This window comes from Falco peregrinus, chromosome 1 (genome assembly GCF_023634155.1).
Source record: "Falco peregrinus isolate bFalPer1 chromosome 1, bFalPer1.pri, whole genome shotgun sequence".
Classification (NCBI taxonomy): domain Eukaryota; kingdom Metazoa; phylum Chordata; class Aves; order Falconiformes; family Falconidae; genus Falco; species Falco peregrinus.
In genome coordinates this window covers 102,162,170-102,177,807 of record NC_073721.1, presented here as the reverse complement: position 1 = coordinate 102,177,807, position 15,638 = coordinate 102,162,170, and the positions used below count along the sequence as shown (strand labels likewise).

Sequence of the window (15,638 nt, the reverse complement as noted above, 5' to 3'; positions counted from 1 at the left end):
AATATGCAACCTGGTATGTTCTGCTGGTGTTTTGCTTCTCTGCATGCTTGTGCTGCAATGTGCGTGCATATATATGCCTCATGCTAACACAGTTGCATGTGCCTCAGGCAAGTCAGCAAGCTTACACTTTTCAAGTTGCATTTTTTAAGCTCCATGCCTGGAGCTACAGGACACTTTAAAGAAAAAGTCAAGCCTAGGGTATGGCTCATGCATGAGGAAGGGTTATGGGTGCCAGGTGCTGTCTGTTCACCTGTGGCACCAGGGAAGTGGGCACATAAATCTGTCCCTGTGACACAGCTCCACGCGCCTCACTTGTTCATTTGTCTCACAGCGATGGTCCTGTGTTTTTTCAGGTCACTGTGTGAGTGTACATGTGGGTGTGCATCTGTGCCTCATCAAAACAGTCCCGGGTATCTCAGGCCACTGGGACAGGGTCTGTATGTGCCTGTCAGCAGGGTACGTGCCAGTTCAGTAACAACACTCATAGATATTTTAGGCTAGCATGCGTGTCTGTCAGACTCAAAGTGCGCCTGCCCATGTTTCTCAGGCCAGCGGGTAGATGTTTGTGTCTCATGATCCACGTGTGCCAGAGCAGCTTGTGTGCCTGTCCTTCTCTCTCTGACTGTTATGTTTCACAGGATACTCTGAGTGTACCTCTGCACATGCCAGGTTACTCTGCATATGCAATTCTCTGTGTGTCTGACAGCAACAGCCCAAAGTGCCTCAGAGCAACATCTTTGTTGCAGTGACCACAGCCCATGTTCCTCAGGCCAGTGTCTGTCTGTCTGGCAGCGACACAGGCTCATGCGCCTCAGGACTCTGTGTGTATCTCACAGTGACACAGCTCCTGCGCCCAAGACCAGCGCATGGGTTTATCTCATGTCACTGTCACACACACCTCAGCACTGCTCATGCATCTCACAGTGACAGCCATGCACCTCAGGATGACACATGGCCAGGTGTCCCTGTGACACGGCCCCACGGGCCTCAATCTGCCTCAGAGCCATATGCTGTGTCTCACTGTCACACAGACACATGCCTTAGACCCCTGACAGAGTGCCACAGCTGCATGCCTCAGACCCATGTGTGAGTGTGCCTCTCAGTGACCCAGCCCCACATGAACCAGCGCAACACCTACTGCACGTCCATCTGTACCACAGGCCCGGCTGACTCAGACAAGCGAGTCTCGCTGAGTGTAACACAGGCCCATGTTCCTCTGAGGCGTCCCTGTTACAGACACGCCTCAGGACTGCATGTGCTCCACAGTGCCACTGCCTCTGTGCCTTGGCAGCTGGTGTATACATGTGTGTGGGGAGACCATGTATGTGTAAGGAGGCTCTGAGTGTGCAAGCAGACTGCATGTGAGGAGACTGCATGTGAGGAGACGCCACATCTGAGGAGACTCTGCGTCTGAGGAGACTATGTGTGTGAGGAGACTGTGTGTGTGTGAGGAGACTGCATGAGGAGACTGAGGAGACTGCATGTGAGGAGACTGTGTCTGTGATGAGACTGTGTGAGGAGGCTGCACATGTGTGGAGACTGCACATGTGTGAGACTATGTGTGAGGAAACTGCGTATGAGGAGACTGCATGTGAGGAGACTGCATGTGAGGAGACTGCATGTGTGTGAAGAGACTGTGTGAGGAGACTGCATGTGAGGAGACTGCATGTGTGATGAGACTGTGTGAGGAGACTGTGTGACAAGACTGTGTCAGGAGACTGCATGTGTGATGACACTGTGTGAGGAGACTGTGAGGAGACAGCATGTGTTACGAGACTGTGTGAGGAGACTGCGTGTGAGGAGGCTGTGAGGAGATTGTGTTGTGTGTGTGGAGGCTGTGTGAGGAAACTGCATGTGTGTTACAAGACTGCGTGAGGAGACAGCATGTGAGGAGACTGTGTGTAGACTGTGAGGACACTCTGCATGTATGTTACAAGACTGCATGAGAAGACTGCATGTGAGGAGCCTGTGTGTGAGGAGACTGCATGTGTTATGAGACTGTGTGTAAGGAGACTGCATGTGTGACAAGACTGCGTGTGAGGAAACCACGTGTGGAGACTACATGTGTGAGGAGACTGTGTGAGGAAACGGCACATGAGGAGACTGTGTGTGTGGAGACTACATATGTGAGGAGACTGTATGAGGAAATGCGCATGAGGAAACCACATGTGTGATGAGATTGCGTGTGTGACAAGACTGTGTTTGAGCAGACTGCCGGTGCGTGGAGACTGCACATGTGTGAGGAGACTGTGTGTGAGGAAACTGCGCATGAGGAGACCGCATGCGAGGAGACTGCCTGTCTGACGAGACTGTGTGTGAGGAATCAGCGCGTGCGTGGCGGGTCTCTGTGAGGACACTCCGCGTGTGAGGCGACTGCGCGTGGGTGACGAGGCCGCGTGTGCGTGCGCGGGACGGTACAGCCGCTGGCGGCGGCCGAGGCAGCCGGATCCGAGCACGTCAGCGCGCCGCGGGAGGCGGGCGGCGGCGGCGCCGTTAAAGGCCGGCAGCGGCGCCGCGGCTGGCGCGTAGGGGCTGGGCTCGGCGCCGGAGTGAGGCAGCGTGAGGCGGCGGCTCCAGCCACCCTCTCACCCACTATGTCGGGCACCCGCGCGTCCAACGACCGCAGCAGCCACCCCGGCGGCGGGCTCAAGCGGGCGCGCAGTGAGCCGGGCGGTAACAAAGTGACGGTGGTGCTGGGAGCGCAGTGGGGGGACGAAGGCAAGGGCAAGGTGGTGGACCTGCTGGCCACCGAGTCGGACATTGTGTGTAGGTGCCAGGTGGGTGCCGGGCCGGCTGTGCCCGCCGCTTTCCCGCCCTGTGCTTCGTGCTCTCCTCGGCCCCCGCTATACCCCTCGCACCCCTCGGCCTGCGCCGTCCCTCCCGCGCGGTTTCCCTCTCCCTCCCGTGCGGGTCTCCCACCACCCCCCAGCCTCTTTCCCCCCGCCTGCCTTTATCTTCTGCCGCTCCTCGCTCCTGTTGGTTTTCTTTCTCCCCTCCTTGCTCCTTACTCCTCCTCCCTGTCCCCTCTCCCACAGCCAGCGGTGGGACGCGGCTGTACCCCGGTGGGCAGCCGTGTGCCCCCCACACCCTCCCAACCCTCCCCGGCTGCGCCTCGAAATGCCATTCGGAAAGAAAAAGCCCTGAACTATAAATACAAATAGCTGACCCTTCACGATAAGCGACACAAGATCCCGAGGTACCGGGGGGCGGGGGGGGACGCCCGCCTGGGGCGGGGCGGGCAGCGCTTCCCGGGAAGGCCGGGCCGGCGGAGGGCGGCTCTGCGGGCGCTTCCCGGCGCATCGCGGCTGCGGAGCCGCCGCCGCGGGGCCTGGCGTGGGGGCTGCTGCTTGCTTGCAGGAGTGTAACGCTGCTTGCAAGGGCGGGGTGTGTGTCTGCGGCCTTGTTGCTGTTACGGGAAGAAAAGGTTATGAGTCGGCTTGAGGACCAGCTGCTAATAAACCTCATGAGTTTTCCCAAGTTTTACTGCGGGGGCTTTTTGGGATAGGGAGGTTGTGTTCACTGTGAAACGCCTGGAAGCGTATTCTGAAAATCTTCTGAAATGGAGCGTGAGTAAAATGGAAAAAGCGAGTTAGGTAAAAGTATAAGATTTAAACAGTTTGATGAAAACGGGAAACATCTTATATGCCTTTGCTTATATGGATTTTTGAATTGAGTATAACACACAGGTTCTTAAAATGATTGATTTGCCTAGTATAAACCAAATTAGACACAAAGGTGATCCCTAATATTGGTAATAACTTTTAAAAGACTGTTTTAAAATATTAATTATGAACGTATTAGACCAATACAGGTATAATCTCTTCAGTTGTCCCTGTAAACTCTGACCACATTAATAACTAGTCCGCTTAGTCCAGCTCAGTTGGTATATACCTCAAAATGTATTCTGCTTTAAAGTGGATGATAGCTACTGAAAAGCTCCAGATATCCTTGAATCTGAGATAATAAATCCAAGGATGTTTGTGTAATTGAGTGTATTACATAAAGGTTGTCATGCAAGTTAAATATTTAGAAGGTAGAGGAAGTACTTTAAATTGGGACATTAAACTAGTAAGAACTTGAAACACCTTGGGCAGAAGTTTTCCTGCAAAAGTTAGCTAATGAATATGTATTACTGGGGTTATGGCTACTTTCCCATTTTTATTCCCCCCTATGTGTTGCTAGGAATTTATAAACACGGGGCTTGGCTTGTAAGTGCTTTGGTGAGAAAACAAAATTGAAGTTTTAGCTGAGGTGCGTTTTGTACAGACCCCAATCAAACAGTGCATTCTTGTGGGTGTACTGTTATTACTGCAAGAAGTTGTATTGGTTCTTTTTAGATCCACTTCTGAGGGATGCCCTGAGGCTGCTTTCAGGATAGATTTGCTGTCCATCCAGAGAAGTCATTTGCTAGTGTGGCCCCCAGGTGCAGCCTCAGAATACCCTTTGAAGGATTAGTGTGTTAACGACAGGCGAGATGGCTTAGAGGGTTTGATATGCTGCTGGGCATATCTGCATCATCTTTCTGTAGCCTGATGATGAGACCAGGATGGAGGGAAGGCTGGTGGATCTAGAATACCATGGGACTCTTTTCACTATAGCATTTGCTGATACATGTGCATACAGACTGTGTATGAGGCCACAGTAGTATTACCAATACACTGATTTAATGGAAGTGTCTTCAGAATTAGAGTTTAGGGAAGAATATAATTTGAAAGAGAAAATGAGTAATCATTTACCTTTGAGTAGCAAAAATTATGCAACTGAAGGGAGGAATGGGATTATTTATTTTTTTAATACGTAAGTGTCATTTCTGTGCATTTGGCAATTTTGAGGATGCATTTTAAAAAGATGCCATTTTAATAATTTCGTATTTCATACTTTCAAAGCCAATCATGCAAGCAGATGATGTATGATTTTTGCCTCTGCTAGAACTCATGGGACTGTTAGTAAAGAGATGCACGTATCTGAGCATGTGGACAGGGCTGATGAGTTCTGTCAGTGTGATAATGGTAGGTCATTAACTTACAGATGTAGTTGGTTTGAGAGGGCCTTCATTAATGCTGTGTACTACCATGAAGAACCTCAGTGTCTGAACCAGAATCTTGCTTGCTTTACATTCCTCCTAGGAACTAAGAAAAACTTGTAGTGCAGTAGTGCTTGCTTAAAGGAGATCCACCAAATGTCTAGCCTACAAGATTTAGATAAAAAGTTGGGACAAGTTCCATCAGGAATTTTTTGTGGTTTAGAATATGGTGATTGGCAAGGTTTCTCATGCCCTGTCCACTCCATTTTCTGAGGGATTGATGAAAAACAGTGTTCAACAGCTTGTTTTAGCACTCAGCAAAATGGAAGTAGGGAAAGGTAGAAAATGAATGTCTGAAAGAGGGGTGTTTGTCTTTTTAAAACAAGTCTAGATTCATCTAGATACATCGCAGTAGAATACTCCTTGAGCTAGCATTTTAAAAAAGGTGGGATCCATCCTCCTGTCTGAATGGGAATTTAAATTCAGGACCAAATCTGAGTTTGAAGAGCTTTCTCAGAATAGTAGTTCCTTAATAGTTCTGTGAAAGGAAATAATTTTCATTAAATATTTCTCAAGTATTTTTAGTGATTGTGTTGATTCAATGAGAAAAATCTGTGACAGCTAGATTGCTACAGAAGAAATGAAACTGTGTTTCCTGGGACACTGAAAAGAAAGGCAAGCAGTCAAATGGGAAGGGGAAGCCCTTCACAGGCACAAGGGAAGCTTCAAACTCTGTTAAAAAAAAATCTGCATTAAAACCTTGGCCTTTTTTATTTTCCTGAGCTTTCAGAATTTAATTTCACATGTCTTGAGTCTCCATTTGTTGATCATGTTGTTTCAGTTTTTCTCAGTACTTAATTATATATAGTCTAAGTCAAAATGAATTAGTCACACAGCATAATCCACTTTTCACATTAGCAATGCTGAAATATGTGTCATAATTTAAACATGAAATCTGAGTTCACCTGAAGTAATTGATTTCATTTCACCTGTATATTTGAAGCTTTCTTTGTGAAAGAGGCTGTTTCAATTAAGGGTAAAAGATCTCAATATTTTCATAGATGATGTTGAACAAAACTTTTCACAGGCTGCTTTCATGAAAATACCAGATCCAAGGGCACACATACCCATATAAACAAGCAGAAAAAGTATAAATAAATTGGTAACAGGCAGTTTAGGTTGTTAAGGAACTGAGTAGTTTGTCTAAGTTCAGGTTGTTAATTGAGAATATCAAGAACATTCTACCTCTAAATCGCTCTTTCAGCAGGCAAAGGCATTCAAAAGCAGAAGGATGGAGGCCAATATTTATTTCTTATTGTGGCCTCTTGGGGCGTAGAACTGTCACATTATGCTGTGCAATACTTTTAATCCCTGGTAGATGTTCAGGGAAGGGTACACTCAAAGATTTCAACTGCAGATGTTTCATTTATATGTTACCTTTAAAAACAGGTTTTGAAGTTTAAGTCTTTTAACTGACAGAGTATCAGACATAAAGAGGGAAGTTCACTTTGTACTTAGCTTCTTAGCATGTTGTCATGGAAGAAGTCCTAATGTAAGCTTAAGTAATTTGAATATAACTTAAAAAGAGAGGTTTGGCATTGTTCAGAATGTGGGTTTGGATTGTGATTTCTTTGGTAGCAGCTCATACTCCAGCTGTATGTTTCTCAAATCACCTCATGTGTTGTGTGGCTATCTTCAACTTCAAAACTAGAGCTTGTGGCTGGTTTTACCTACCTGGGTTTTAATTAGATAATTTCTCAGATATGGTTTGGAGCACAATCAAATAGTCAACTGTCACAACTGCTGAGGTGATGTGCCTCCAGAGGCACCACTTAAACTATGTCTGTTCACAAAAAGTAGTATATAGGACTGCTGTAGCAAGCTCAGAGTTAACTGAGGACAGCTGGTGGTTGTGCAGCTCTGTTTCCTTAAAGTGAGAGTACGTAAGGTACACTTGCAATAATAACTTTTGGCTGAATGTATTTATCGTGCCATTCTGTATGGCTGTGAATGGAAAAGGAAATGGCCTGCATTGTCATATATTGCAGAAGTACTAGGCATATTTGTCAATAATGGTAAATTACTCATGAGGCACTTTCTCTTTTATAATTTGTGTGTGCCAAGAATATCTAGAAGTTCCAGTTGTAATGAAGAGTAAGTAATTCTGCCTTTCCTGATGAAGTTTTCTTGTGCAATAAATTGTTTTTCAACAGAACATCCAAAAATACTGTTAGGAAAATGTCCCATAAAGAATTTGATAAAATAATTGAAGGGGAGAAGAGAGAAAAAGATTTTCCAAAGCTCAATGTGAAAGATACAGAAAGTATTACTAGTACATTAGTAGAGCCCCTGTGATAATAATACTTACCTGCGGTGGGTTTGATTTCAATTACTGCATAGATTGGTAAAACAGTTGTGGGACAAATGCATGTCTTTCCTTCATACCAAAACCAGTGACTGTGATTCAGCTGTAGGGACTAGTCCAAGACAGTTTTTAAGATTTTTTTCAAGCCTTCATTTGTCACTGCTGTTTCAATGTTGCCCATGACAGTGCTGTATGTGTCAGACCTGTGACACTTCTGCCTTCTGAAAGTCTGGAAACAATCTGCCTGATGTTATCAGCATTCCCTTCACAACTGGTATTGAAGAAGCAACACCAAATAGTGATGGCAGTAAGGCGAGCTGTTACTAGATTTCTTGATGCTCCTTATATTAATGTGCTTTTATTTTTCACTAAATGTGCAGCCACTTCTTGAAACATTTCCTCTGTTGAATTCTGTTTGCTTTCAAGTGAAGAATTGCTTTGGTTTTAAAAAGGGATCATCTGATCTTTTGAGGCAGATGGATAAAAAATACAGTTTATGTTAATACTGGAGAAAAGCTGAGGAGGCTGAAAAAGGTACCAGAAAAACTTGCTGTTAAGGTCTTTTGTGGTTGAGTAGTTCAGTCATTTGGACCAAAGAGATTTAACCAAGTCATGCACCAGGGATGCTGAGTTGCTAGTTTTCTTGTAGTGGATGTTAACAAGTAAGATTGAGAGGGGCTAACTGGTGAGGAAAGGCTAGCAAAGGTTTGGGTTTCAGATACCACTGCAATGTTAAAGAACAGTCTAGGAAAGGGTGAAGGGATGTGCTCAACACTTACCGTACAGATAAAGGTTGCATATTATTGCCAGTTTTCTTATTCTAGGTTTTAATGAATGCAAAGTAAATACTATATATTTTTTTTAAAATGGTACTTTAAGGAATACAAATGAATGTAGTGTGAGCAAGTAACTGAGTAGTAAAACCCCAGAAGTGGCAGAAATGCCAGATGAGATGTTTTTCGCAGTGGTTTAGGTATGAGACAGGGTGGTTTCCTTTTGTTCCTCTGTTGTGCTGCTGACATGGCAGGGCAAAGCAGCCACGTGTTGTGACTGTCCCTGTTGATCATGGGCTGCTGGAACTGTTTGCAATGGGGATTAAATTAGGGCAGTTTTATGTGATGATTATGTGGGGTTACAGGGGCTTGTTGGGTACTGTTTTTCGCTGTGTGTATGTTATCATGTGTTACTCTCCTTTCAGTGAGATTTAACCCTGATATTTAGCATAATTTCTCTCTACAGGATAAAGTAGTGTGCAAAGACTTTAATCTCCTAATGATTTAGTGCTTGATGATCTTCAGTGAAGAGATTGATGACCTTGGAGTCATGAGTGTGCAGTGACTGCAGGACTGTAATTTTTGATTTCTGTAGTGTGTGGGAAGGTTGATAATCCTATTTGCACATACATGTACAATCATACAGGTGTATTCCTTTCTAAGTATTTTTTGCAAGATTCCCTGCAAAAAAGCAAGTAGGTTTTATTTTGCTATTCAGCACAGGAAAGGGTTCATTAAGTGCGAGTAGTTTCCTTAGCTACAATAAAGAAGTCCACCCTTTCAAAATTGAAACTTCTTTATAGCAGTCTGTCACTTATAAGGTATTTTATCCCAATTTTGTTTTTCATTCTGCTTATACATACTTATGTACTATGTTACATCATTTTAGACTTTAGAACAACATGGTGACATTGCTATTTTAAACTAGCCTCTCCTTTGGGCATCAGCGAGATCATCTCAGGACCACCAGGATTATAAATACTGTATGAGAAGGTCAGGTTTAAAGTTTCCAAATCTCCATAAGAAAGCAAGCTTAATTTTCAATCCCCTTTATAAAGCCTGATGAATTTATTATCCTCTACAAGCATCAAAAGAAAGCAGTGGAAAATTAAGCTGAAGTGACATCTGTTCTGTTTCATTCCTGCTGTAACTCACTAGCTGTTGTTAACTTTTCTTATATCTGTAAACAAGTTATGTTCATATCCTTGGATCATATTACTTCCCACAGGGACATGACTACACTTCAGAAGAGAGGACTAAAGATGAGCAGATCTGTCTGGGTTTTTCATGTTTGATTTCCTTTATTTTAGGATTCTGCTAACATTAGTCAGAATACTTTTTCCACTATAGAATTTTCTATCAATATACCTTGAATTTGTTATTTTCTTAATACCTTCTGCTGGAGTTAAGTGTGTGTGTGTTGCTGTAGTAGGTTTTTACATGGTTTTACCACATTTTAAATTCAGTTTGAGAGCAAATAGCTAAAGTTTAAGAGTGTCTAGTTTGCCTACACTGACTGCTGGTTAAAATCTGAGTTAAATTTGACCTGCCTTTTCCAGTTGCATTTTTCAGATACTTAGAAAGACCAAAGCATCCATATAAGTTAGGGTCACTTTTCATTTATAGTAAAGGAAAAATAGTACATTATTGCTACAAAATACGATATAAGCTTCAGGTCTTGATATTTGCACTAAAATAATTCTATATATTTCTTTAAAAGGTCAAAAGTTTTGTTCAGCTCTTTTTTCAAGAGTGTCTGCATTTATAATCATACTAATGATCTCATTAAGCTTTAGGTCTCCTTCCATGGAATTCAGGAGTTTTTGAAGAGATCATTACTTTAATAGGGAAGGTGGGATCCTGTGAATTTTGTTCATTGTAAGAGACAGTGAGAAGAGACACAGCAGGAACACCCTCAAACAGAAGCAGGAACGGTTCTGTGCAGAGTTGTTCTTACTTGAAACCTATGCAAACATTCTTTGGAAAGAGAAGCAAGGCAAACTAGGTTTGGCTGCTGATGATTCGTCTTAGGAGACTAATACTTGCAACTCACTCCAGCTCTTTGTCACCACTGTAGCTTTAAAAATCACCGCTCCCTCATTTCTTCTGCTCTAAGTGTACTTTGGGTTATTCCCTAACCCAGTTCTTGCCAATGGCTTGAGTTAAAAAAAGTTATGATCCATTTCTTGGAACTAAGTTGGGTGCTATCAGGCAATAGTTTAACTGGAAAAATTAGCCAGAAATAAATTCCCATAAAGGAAACTGTAACAAGCACCTATGGCAGCAGCCTCCCAGCTGGAATGTACAGTATTCTCAGTCATCTGACTGAGGCTTTCACACACAGGTGATTTTGTGATGTTGTGTCTAAGGGTCTGAGTGTTCAAAGCACTCAATGCATTGCATTTGTCTGTGTTCATTGGTTTAAAAAAAAATATCTATGTTCTAAACTCATTTGCAGTGGTGTAAATCAAGAGAAATACCATGAAAGGGAATGGATTGATGTTATTGTAAAGTTCATGTCAAAGCCACTTATGTTGGTAACACTTACTAGCTACATTTATACAAGTTCCAGGCAGTTGCTGCTGTAAATTAGAAATAGCCATCATTAGATTGTCAAGAGAAGAGACAATTTCTGTAACAATGCTCCTTCTTGTTTATTCAGAAATACATACAAAATGCTATAAATGGAAGAAAATTACTCAGTCCAGATAAGAAAACTGCAGCATTTTGTAGTCTGTTTTGTAGTATGATGAGAGGTATTTGGCCTGCAGATGCAGCTGAATTTCAGAAAATGTTTTGCTTTATTGGTGGATGGAATTAGTAGAGCAGGGACACTTCCAATAAAGAGATAAACAGGAATCATAGCAATTGTTTCCAGATGCAGTCTTCCCAAACTGCTGGTTTGTGGCTGGTATTCCAATTTATACATTTTAAATTTATAGATTATAATGCCAGAGGGGATCATTTTGTAATCTTGTCCGAGTACCAAGGACACAGTATTCTAGTAGCAGTTATACCACCGCCAAAAGGAGAGGTAATACAATCTCTCTACTCCTACTTGATACTCCCATTTACACTTGCGAGCTTTGCCTTAGGCATATCAGCCAGTACTGCAACTGTGTTCAGATACCTCCACAGGCTTCCAGCATAGCTGTCTCCCATCCAAAGTTTGGCCTACCTTTTTGTTTCTTAATTCATTTATTCTAAACCTGTTCATGATGTTTTATATGCTCACTGCATGTAACAGTTGGCTAGAGAGCTCAGGCTGCTGTGTGCTGCTGGTATACCACTCAAGTGATAGTCTGTTGGCTGCAGATCTTCAGTTAATGAGTTTGGGGTTTCCCCATTGCATTGATGGATGTTGTTAATGAAGAGGATGAGATCTGATCACTGTGGGACCCATTAGAAACCTACCTGTTCTGTCTTCATCCTCTAGTTACAGTTTGAAACTATCATCAGGCTTTAAGGTGTTCTTTGTGTGCTCTGTTGATTTTTCATACCCATCTAGTTAATCAAGTTATGTTTGGGCATTGTAGGGAGCACTGAGCAAATGAAGGATGTGCTAACCAGTGGAAACCAGTAGAGCATCTGGAAACATTCCTCCCGCATGTGCAGAATGCAGTCCCCTGCAGACTACCTGGCTAGCAAGAACAGGCAGAAACACATCTGAGCATGAGGACACATTTCATTCCTATTCAAACATGTATCGTAAGGCTAGCTGGGAGGAAAGGGTTCCTGCTGCAGGTACTGAACAGCCTCTTTGCTGCTTTGAACAGAAATTCTGTTTCTACTTTGGGATGTTTTGATATCAGAGAATAAAGAGATTATTTTAAAAACAATACAAGACAAAAAATACCCCAGCTTTTAAATGGCTGAGCACTTTGAAAGATGGATTTGTTTCTTCATCTTTTCTGTAAGTTCTGCCACAAAGATTGTGTTCTTTTCTTCCGAAGTGTTCATAATTATTAGTTCCCTGAAAGATAGTGTTTATACCAGCATACAGTTCTTAACACTGGTAAGATGTAATACTTCTCAATTTAGTGTATTGATTCTGTTCTTGTGTTCACATACTATGGAATAGTAATCAAAGCACATCACCTCAGTGCAAGAATCCAATATCGCAAGTAGATCGATACATAAAAAGCGTGGAAATGCATTTTCTTTTTAAATAAAGTGATGTACTGAAAAAATATTAAGCTGTTTTATGAGGCAGCTTAAGTTCCTCTATCTCCTGGTACTGGGGACAATATGTAACTTTACACTTCAATTATTGGAAGTCTGAAAATATAAATTAAAATCTTACAGAAAAAAATCCAATTTATATTCAAGTCCAACTGAAACATTCTTTAAAAATAATTAAAAAACCCCACCCCAAACCTTACCATATAGGATTACTTTGCTCTGAAAATAATGTCTAGTATGTTTTCTATTGGTTAACTCTTGAAAGCATATTGCAGCTCTTTCTATTAACTTAAAGGTTGTTTTCCAACCTGGAATGATGGGCATTTTAGGTTGTTGAATTTAAGCCACATTGCTGGTGGTCTGCTGGATTTTAGAAGAAAGGAAGCATAGCTTGCAGCACCACAAGATAATAGAGCGTTCCTTAGGCAAAATAAGTTGAAAGTACACATATTTAATGCTTTTAATAGAGCCTTAACTTCTAGCACTTTCAAAGTTAATAACTGATCTGTTAAGCAATGTAGGTACTTTGAAAAGGCTGAATGCTAATTTTCTGCTGCAGGCTGTTGTGCTGGGTTGACCCAGGTTGGATGCCAGGTGCCCACCAAAACCACTCTATCTCTCCCTTCCTTAACCAGGCAGGGGAGAGAAAATACTACAAAAGGCTCGTGAGTAGAGATAAGGACAGGGAGAGGTAACTACAGTTGCTTTCATGGGCAAAACAGACTTGACTTGAGGAAAAAGTAGTTTAAAAATTAATGAGAAACAAAACCAAATCTTAAAAATACCTTTCCCTAACCCTACCTTCTTCCCAGGCTTATCTTTACTCCCAAATCTCCTCCCCCTGCAGTGGAACAGGGGGATGGGGCATGGGGCTTGCAGTCAGTTCATGACATATCTCTGCTGTTCCTCATGCTCTTCCCCAGCGTGGGGTCCCTCCCATGGGAGACAGCCCTCTGTGAACCTCTCCAATGTGAGTCCTTCCCACGGGCTGCGGTTCTTCACACACTGCTCCAGGGTCGGTCCCTCCCATGGGGTGCAGTTCAGGAACAGACTGCTCCAGCCTGGGTCCCCTGTGGGGTCACAGGTCCTGCCCAAACCTGCTCCAGTGTGGGCTTCCCTTGGGTCACAGCCACCTTCAGGCACCCACCTGCTCTGGTGTGGGGTCATCCTTGGGCTGAGGTGGGTATCTGCTCCACCATGAACCTGCCTGGGCTGCAGGGGCACAGCCTGCCACACCATGGGCTTCACCATGGGCTGCAGGGGAATCTCTGGTCCGGTGCCTAGAGCACCTCCTCTCCGTCCTTCACTGGCCTGGGTGCCTGCAGCGTGGTTGCTCTCACATATTCTCGCTCCTCTCTCCAGCTGCAGTTGCTGGTGGTTTTGGTTTTTTCCCACCTTCTTAAATAAGTTATCACAGAGGTGCTACCACTGTTGCTGATGAGTTTGGACCTGGCCAGCCGTGGGTCTGCCTTGGAGCCAGCTGGCATTGGCTCCATTAAGCGTGGGAGAAGCTTCTAGCAGCTTCTCACAGAAGCCACCCCTGTAGTCCCTCTGCTACCAAAATCTTGCCACACATACCCAAAACAGCAATGCATGACTTCAAAGAAAGTTATATTTTTTGAGGTGCCTGATTTCAGTGTGAAGAACTGTAACACCTACCAAATAGTTAGAAACAAGCATTTATCTGCTCTCGAACTTTAATGTAGTTGATAACAGAGAACAGCAGCTATGGCTGCACAGGCAAAAACTATTGCTGTTTCTAGGCAGTGCCTCAAAGGATTTTTTTGTGCTCTCTAGAGATGAACTTCCTAAATGATATTTTGATCTTTTTATTGCTATAATGTGTTACCTGTCCTCTTTTCTTTGGCATGCTCAATACTTTCTAAAGTCCTACTTCATTGCTGCAGTTTGCTGTACTTGATAGCCCCAATCACCTGCATCTGGTAGGTTTCCTGCATTTGGTACATCTCATACTAGAGTCGCTAGAGATTAAAGTAGATTAACAGAGGGACACAAGTGTTGCTAAACATGTTGGAATCACTGCAGGAGCAGTAAGGAGGGTTTTGGATTGAAGTGGATGCTAATGTTCAAGACCCTGCTGTCATCCCAGTTGAACTCTTAGCCTTTTGGAGCTTTAACAGCCTTCCTAATGGTTCCTTCTTGGGAACAGAACTTTCCACACCAGAATAGCTTAATGAGGATGCCCAGGCTTTCCAGATTTTGGAAGTGAATGTTAATTGTTATTTCTGGTCATACCATTTTGCGATACAGATGATGCCGCAGTGGCACTGATGATTAGTCTGTCAGAAGTTGTTGCCTTAATGTTCCCTTCATTGGAGAAGTTCTTGAAGAACCACAAAAGAAGGTAGATACCACCTCTAGAGGTCTAGGAAAGTTCAAATAATGAAAGATAAATAAAATTCAGGGAAGATCAGTGGTGCACAGCCCAGATTCTGTGAGCTGGGTCTGGGTATTAAACAGAAGCTCATGCAGAGGTATATTTGAAGCAAGGGCCAAGCAGAGATGCCAAAGGTCTCTTGATCCAAGTTGAAGCATCCTGGTGGTCCAGAGAATACTCACTGGGGGTGTTAGTGTTGCCATCACTTTAATGAAATACCATTTGAGGAAAAGAAGTGTAGTGTACCAGGTAGTTCTCTGCACCTTCAATCATGTAATCTTTAGGTTAAGCCCATGCAAGTTTTTAGGTTTCCCTTATGCTTTGTAAGCAAAAGAAGTGGCTCGTGTAGACTCTCAGAACTCAAGTAAAATTAGAAAAGGAGTAGATACCTTGTAATATCTGAGCTATTTGACTGCCAATATGCTGTTAGAATAGCTATGAATGTGAGAAATTACTGAGAGGACTAGATAACAAAGTATCTCATCACATCAGTGGTATATTTTGTAAGTTCAGTCCTGTCTGTTGGGCAATTCAGTGCTCTGCTACAACTTTATATTGCAAAAATGTAATGAATTGAGCTGTAAAAATACACTCAGAAGTCACTTTTTTTAGGAAATGCAGACCAACATGAGCAGTGCACGAAAACGGTTCCAGAGTTATCAACGCTAGCTTTAAATTAGAGAAGTGCTGTTTTATAAGGTCAGTCACTGAATTCTTGATTTATATTATCAGTCTAGAGGGACTGAAAGTGGATTCAGAAATTTTGGCAATTAAAGGATGTATCATAGCTGCTGATGTTTCTGTGCTTCAGCATTTTTTTATGTATGTCAGCTTTCACAGCTGATTGATCAAATGTCTCTTTTTAAGCATTTGCCAAGGAAAGAGACCGCATTTGTC

At 43.2% G+C, this 15,638-nt stretch overlaps 1 protein-coding gene across 2 annotated transcripts in view; it reads left to right on the top strand.

Moving 5' to 3' along the window:
• Positions 1 to 2,210: 2,210 nt before the first annotated feature.
• ADSS1 (adenylosuccinate synthase 1) overlaps positions 2,211 to 15,638 on the top strand; it is a 31,836-nt gene continuing 18,408 nt past the window's right edge. The window contains exon 1 of one of the 2 annotated variants that reach the window (XM_027779385.2): positions 2,211 to 2,311. In XM_027779385.2, coding sequence (XP_027635186.1) covers positions 2,282 to 2,311 — 30 coding nt within the window. In that variant the 5' untranslated portion in view covers positions 2,211 to 2,281. The other variant, XM_055803528.1, reaches the window with a different exon arrangement.